At 39.3% G+C, this 6,434-nt stretch overlaps 5 protein-coding genes across 5 annotated transcripts; 2 read left to right on the plus strand and 3 right to left on the minus strand.

Annotated features, from left to right (window-relative positions):
• Window positions 1–389: 389 nt before the first annotated feature.
• On the plus strand, window positions 390–1,023 carry JH06_5573 (hypothetical protein; the record flags this gene model as incomplete). Its single annotated transcript, XM_014669703.1, is given in 6 exon segments — window positions 390–422; window positions 469–561; window positions 592–669; window positions 700–804; window positions 820–936; window positions 949–1,023. The coding sequence occupies 6 exon segments, from the start codon at window positions 390–392 to the stop codon at window positions 1,021–1,023; spliced, it is 501 nt and encodes a 166-aa protein (XP_014525189.1).
• Window positions 1,024–1,242: 219 nt separating this feature from the next.
• Window positions 1,243–1,953, plus strand: JH06_5525 (nucleoporin; the record flags this gene model as incomplete). The annotated part of the gene is made up of 4 exons (XM_014669704.1): window positions 1,243–1,316; window positions 1,350–1,404; window positions 1,439–1,651; window positions 1,681–1,953. 4 exons carry the CDS (start codon window positions 1,243–1,245, stop codon window positions 1,951–1,953), a joined length of 615 nt encoding a protein of 204 aa, XP_014525190.1.
• A 214-nt stretch (window positions 1,954–2,167) lies between these two features.
• On the minus strand, window positions 2,168–2,638 carry JH06_5524 (hypothetical protein; the record flags this gene model as incomplete). Its single annotated transcript, XM_014669705.1, has 3 exons — window positions 2,168–2,293; window positions 2,325–2,452; window positions 2,491–2,638. 3 exons carry the CDS (start codon window positions 2,636–2,638, stop codon window positions 2,168–2,170), a joined length of 402 nt encoding a protein of 133 aa, XP_014525191.1.
• A 92-nt stretch (window positions 2,639–2,730) lies between these two features.
• JH06_5438 (hypothetical protein) lies at window positions 2,731–3,683 on the minus strand (the record flags this gene model as incomplete). The annotated part of the gene is made up of 5 exons (XM_014669706.1): window positions 2,731–2,949; window positions 2,980–3,373; window positions 3,404–3,466; window positions 3,497–3,561; window positions 3,591–3,683. The coding sequence occupies 5 exons, from the start codon at window positions 3,681–3,683 to the stop codon at window positions 2,731–2,733; spliced, it is 834 nt and encodes a 277-aa protein (XP_014525192.1).
• Window positions 3,684–4,344: 661 nt separating this feature from the next.
• On the minus strand, window positions 4,345–5,359 carry JH06_5439 (dynamin 1; the record flags this gene model as incomplete). The annotated part of the gene is made up of 2 exons (XM_014669707.1): window positions 4,345–5,018; window positions 5,050–5,359. 2 exons carry the CDS (start codon window positions 5,357–5,359, stop codon window positions 4,345–4,347), a joined length of 984 nt encoding a protein of 327 aa, XP_014525193.1.
• Window positions 5,360–6,434: the final 1,075 nt, after the last annotated feature.

The raw sequence follows: 6,434 nt of genomic DNA on the forward strand, positions 1-6,434 counted from the left end.
TTCGTTGATATTGAGAAAAGAAAGAATGCAATAGCCGGGAATCGAACCCGGGCCTGATCCGTGGCAGGGACCTATCTTACCACTTGACTACTATTGCTTCATTGTGATTTCTATGTTATACCAATTTAATATCTTGGAGAATAAGATGGAAACGGCGATTTGTCTTCAATCGACAACTATTGATTCTTTGGTTAGATGTCCCAGTGGATTAAGAAGAAGAAGCCTGCTGTTTGTGTTCGTATTGTTGGTGATCTATAGGGTTTTGAAGTGATTGAACCAACTTTAAATGAGATCGAGAATAAGATGAGAGAGGGTACATTTATTTTGCATTTTAATGATTGAATAGCGGAGAGAGCTCCCCATGATGGAAAACGTAAAAATGAATCGATATGGCCCATATATCAAATTCACCACCAGCGATCGTATCTTTTCTAATTGTTTTTTATGTGAAGACGCTTCATTTGGGAGTCTTACAAACGAGGAGATATAACTCGAGAAGTTTATGATTACTGTATCAAAAACAAATTGGCGGATCCGAATTTGATTGCTATGTGGAAGAAGGTGAGTATTTGATGTCACTTTGATTTGCAGAAGGGATACGAAAAGTTGTGCTGTCTACAGTGCGCTCAAAACGAGGAACACAATTTCAAATCTGTTTGTATTTGTCGAGTGAGATTTGGAGATATGAGTTATTTGTAGGTTCCCAAGGCAAATCTCCCTGATGGTAAGATTGTTGAGTGTTGTCATTGTGGTTGTCGTGGCTGTGCAAGTGGTGATGGAAGCAGGAAGGTTGATGTTGGAATGGTATATAATCTGTAGTCGAAGAAAAGAGAGGTAGAAGATGAAGGAGATGAGACTAGAAAACGAATTGACATGCTTCGAACTCTAATGGAGAATGGAAATAATGGAGAAGACGAAGGGAATGAAGAAAATACAGTTAATAATGAGAATGAGCCGATTGCTGAGAATGAGGAGAACAGGGAAGTAGAAGAGGGATTGGAGAAGGAAGAAATTAAGAATTAAGGAAATATATTGAGAATAGAGCTTTTCCTTGTTGTTTGTTGAAAGAGTTGCATTTGATTGTTTCTGAGTTGTCACTATGAATGTATTTTCTATATTTGGGTTTGATTTAGTTCACTTCCGGTCCTTCAAAGAACTCAGAAACGTCAGATTACCTCCCAGCCATTCTACCAACATCTAAGGTATCTAATGTCTTTATAAACTATAATCAAATAGTTATTGATGATGAAACGGGCCGAAAGTGCTCTTACTAGTCGCCAATCGGAGCTTGACAAACACGAATATCGGGATGGCAAGTAAATCGTTTGGAAATATTAGTCATGAGATAGACTTATGCGGAGGAGTTCTTCTGTTCATTACCGAGGGGACTCAAAGCCTCCAACTGTACACAGGAGATTCTGGAATGGATTATGACTAGATGAATGTTTTTGATGCAGATGTTGTTTCATGTCGTACCGATTCTGGAAAGGGAACGAATGTAACCTATGGAACAATGATGGCCAATGGAGATATGTATACTCAGAGTGTCTTACATGACGAGGCCCACTCTTCTTCAGCCTATGATGCTGATTATCTTCGGAAATCGAAACCTATTCAGTTTGAGGAGGAAGATTGTGAAGACAACACATGGGTAACCATTCTCATATTCTGTGAGTGTAGATTCGAGTGTTTGGTTTTCAACCAGAAGATGTTAGCAGTGTTCTTGAGCAGTTACAGCGCTGTGGATACATCCGAGAGCGTCGTTCGACAGCCAACAACTACATGTATCTCCGTTTCTATACAACCTTGGAAGTTCAGAAGGCGTTGGCTTTGAATGGAACCCGGATTCATGGGAACTATATCGGTGTCATTCAGTGTAGTCGTGAAGAAGTGGCAGAAGGATATGAAGGGAATCTCAATCGTGTCAAGACAAGCTCTCTGGACACACGGTAAGAAAAGAGGGAACATTTGAATGCTAGATCGTATATTGTTAAAGAGAATGAAATCTATAAACGTGCTCCTGTTCGATTACAAGGGTTGTGTTCCTGGATAACGGAATGGTTGTTTGGTGTATGGTATGATTGTTATCAACATTCTCATTATCACATATACTACACTAAAGAGTTTGATTCCCCAGTTCCGTAAGAGAATTCATAAGGAAAGGTTGCTAGTCATTAGGAAGTAAATACGAATGTACCTGATTGGGTACTTGTGTACTGGTATTCATAGGAAGAGAATACATCATACTGTTCACATCTCGTCCCAATTGATCATCTCCCACATCCAAACTTCCCTATTACTGAAGGATTCACTCAACCTATTACTTCCCGATATTTGCTCAAAAACAACCGTAATGGTTCCACATACTTTTCAAACCCAAGTGCATTCATGGCATACAACAAGTCATCTCCATTGATAGTTTTCCTCTTTTCAGACTTGCATTTGTCACTTGCTCTACAATCCTCATAATCATTTAAAATGCCTACTCACTTGTAATGAAGGCTATAAACTCAGATACACACTCCTGAACACATTCCTTTGCATCTTTGGAGATCTTTGCCGTAGGTGGAATGGATCGTTTCATAATTCGACTGATATTGGCAATGGGAAGATAACGGTCTTGTTCATGAACTTCCATTACGTTACTCCTATTATTTCCTGAGAAATCTGCATGCGAAGGNAAACAGTTCTCAATGACGAGAAAGCAAAAACACAGAATATCTGTGGAACTCAATCGTCTTGACTCAAATCTCCCGAAGCTTGCATATAGTTGATCTTGTCAATCGCCTCATCCAAATACACAATCGCCTGTTGCGTCTCCTCTCTCTTCTTCGTAATCTTTGGGTCCTCAGCAAGCATATCTACAATTGTTGCATCATTGAACAACCCCTTCACAACCTCAGGAATCATCATTTCTTTCACTTTATTCACTAACATAAACATGATTGCCTTCTTTTCACTCTCCTCTTTTAAACCTACCTTCGGTACTTCATCAATCAATTTCCTTCTCACAATCTCATAATACGAAGACAGGATACTCTTCACAATCTCTGCTGATACTCGTTTCTCCAACTCCACAGGATCATTCAGAATCCGCTCAGCATCCTCATCCTTGTCTTCCGTTGTAATGAACTGTCGTAGTGTATCCTGGAATCGCTTCTCATTACTACAAGCAATCACCCAGTTCACCCAGTTCTCTGCCACTGTCTCTTGATTGGTTCGGAATTGGAGTTGACGACCATCTGCTACTACTTCAAACACAAACTCTCCCGTAGCATTGTTCTTCTCAAGAATTCGAGCCTCAGCTCCATCCAATCGGAATGAATGAGGTTCTGATGAAGGATCCGAGATTGAGCTGTTATGAGCATAAGTACTGATTCTCATTCACATCAATTAAACCTACAGAATACGATTCTGGATCTGAGCAAAACGACGCTGGTATTTATGGAACTTATTACGTTTATCTCTATTCATCACTTGTCTTCTTCTTCCCTACAACCAACCCTCAACCACAGGTAATGTGAAAGTGGGAACATCACGCGACTTCAGTTCCATTAGTTGCTAATCTCACATTCAACTATCATTCCTACCTTCTTAACACGCGCTGTAGCTTCTACACGAACTCGTTCCATATGAATACCAATGAAGTCAGGATGACGTACGTTTACATAGTTCAGTTCCATTGACAGAAGCTGACGAATCAAATCAACAGTCTTCTGAGATTGACTACAAGAGATCACAGAGAATCATGAATACGTCCCAATAAGTGATTGAATAGTCTCGAGAAGACGTTTCTTGAAGAGAGGACAAGAGAGAAAGATAGGAATCTCAATACGCTGTAGTCCAGAGAGTAGTTCCTCTCGAATAAGATCCACACATTCCTCACTAATACTAAGAGAATGAATAAGCATCAAACCAATATGGATAGAATGTAAGGATTCCCTTCTTAGTGAGATTAATGAATGATTGATCAGGAGTAAACAAACCCCCACTGACACCCTGTTGATTCGCAATATCTTTCCTAATCTCTGTTATTCAATCCTTCTTCTAGCAATTACCTTCTTCTGGTACTTCTTTCACATACTCCAATTCCTCCATTCGCTCTCTAAATACGTCTATCACTCATTTCTACTCCTTTCTGTTACTCTGAAAGATGTATCGTAAACGAGCTCCTCCTTCTACTTCTTCAACCTCCATTGATCCATATCCATCCATCAATTTTGCATATTGATCAGCAAACGTATTCACACTCTGAAAGAAGGCGATTTGCATTTGAGGAAGTGTACTCAGACCAACACTCATATCCTCCAATTCTTTCCTATAACTCATTCAATCACTCTTCATTCACATTTTCTCCATCTTAAACTCATTCACACGTGTAATGATTGAAGGAATATGCTGTAACAACAATGCATTCAATTTCTCACGAAGATAACGAGTCCCATTCTTATCAGCAATATCACGATAATGCTGACGTAAGAACACATCTTCATCTCTCCATTGCTGTTGCATATTCTTCCTGGTATCAATATCCTTCTGACCTCGATTGATCACACCTACATATCCTAAACGAAGAGGAATCAGTTTGTTTGTGAGAATGGGATATGCATCTGTTCCTTTATCCATCAAATCCAACTTTGTGATTACACCCACAGTCCTTAACCCATCAGGATCAACTTCTGTAGCCATTTGAATAGCATCACTATTCGCTAGATCAGTATTGGCAGCAGTCACAGCCATAATGATACAATTGGGCTGACGAATGAATTTCAATACCATACGACGAATAATTACTTCAATATCCTTTGGTTGATCACCTACAGGTACACGAGTAATACCAGGCAGATCAATCAAAGTGAGGTTAATCACATTTCGAGAGTATACCTTCAGAATGATAGGTCGTTCTGATACACAGATTCCTACACCTGTTTCACGAATGGTATCTGCTTCAATCTCATCTCGAATCTCATCAAAGTCAGTGTATTTTCGACCTGGTTGATGTAAAAACACTCCATAATCTAGAAATCACTCATTCCAGTCATTCTATACCATCATTCACATTATCATCATAGATTAGTTGGAGAATCAAAGGACGACGAGTCACAATTCCACTTCCTCGAGGTAAGAAATCCTTCCCAACAATGTTCTCTAGCACACTACTCTTTCCACTTGATTGACCTCCTACAACAGCAATTTGAGGCATATCAAGAACATTATTACCAACAACTGCAAACACCTCTTGAATCTTGTTCACAATCCCAATTAATCCTTGCAATCCATCCTTCTTTGGAGCTTTGGGAACAGGAACACTACGAGGTGGAGGAGATGGACTTCGTTCTTCATACACATGACCATCCATATCATACACAACATCATCTTCATCCAATGGTCTTGAAGGACGGGAAGCACGATATCCTGTTGATCGTTCCGAACGATGATAACGACTCAGTGAATACGGCTCAACATGATTTGATTCTGGATCCGATTCTGGATCCCGATAGTATTCAATCTCTCTTCGTCGTTCCGAAGGACGGGGAGCTGGTCTTCTAGGAGGCTCTGGAAGGTGGCTTGAACCATCAGATCTTTCTCCTGGAGAACGATTACCTCGATTATGTCTCAAATCATCTCGATCTAGTCTTCTTTCTCTTCGATTGGTGCCTCTTTCATCATAACGATCATATGTGTCTCCAATAGTATGGTCTCTGTTATATATATCAGGTTCAGGATCAAAATCCGATCGATCGGACCGAGAGGAACGAGGAATTCTTCCTTCACTTGTCCGTGAAGAAGAATATCGTCCATCATCTCTTCGACTCATGTCCCTTCCATAACGATCATAAGACCCACTCATAGGATAGATTATGGGAATAACAACCTTTCGATTCAACTGCTTCTAGAAATACTCTAATGCTATTTTGAATTTGAACAAACAAGGAGACACGAAAACAAGTCCATTCTATCAAGCGAACTCTAAATCACATCACTCCATTTGATCAAGTATGAATACTCAGAATAATGTACCAACGTTGATTTCTACATTCATCCTTGTAATTCATACATCGATTCTTAGTACCTTCCTATCATCATTTGGATAATTCATCAGATTTGGCTAATACAGACATTATCGATGGCAATGATTATTTCATATATTCAATGATACATGAAAAGAACAATGCATATTGCTTCATTCAACAAGAAAGAAACAACTGAGTCTTCTTTCACTTTTATCTTGTTGTTCATTCGTTTATTCTATTGTATCAACTTTTGTTTTTTGGCATTTGTTTTTCCTTTTCATGAGCTGGATCAAGCAATTCTACTGTTCTCTAGAGTATCCAATGATATATTGCATGGAAGACTTTCTTGGAGGACCTAAACCATTTCAAGTACGTTCTGCTGTCAATCTTCAAGTACAAGGTTATTTATGAACTAATGAT

Source organism: Blastocystis sp. subtype 4 (assembly GCF_000743755.1).
Source record: "Blastocystis sp. subtype 4 strain WR1 chromosome Unknown seqid_0430, whole genome shotgun sequence".
Classification (NCBI taxonomy): domain Eukaryota; class Bigyra; order Opalinata; family Blastocystidae; genus Blastocystis; species Blastocystis sp. subtype 4.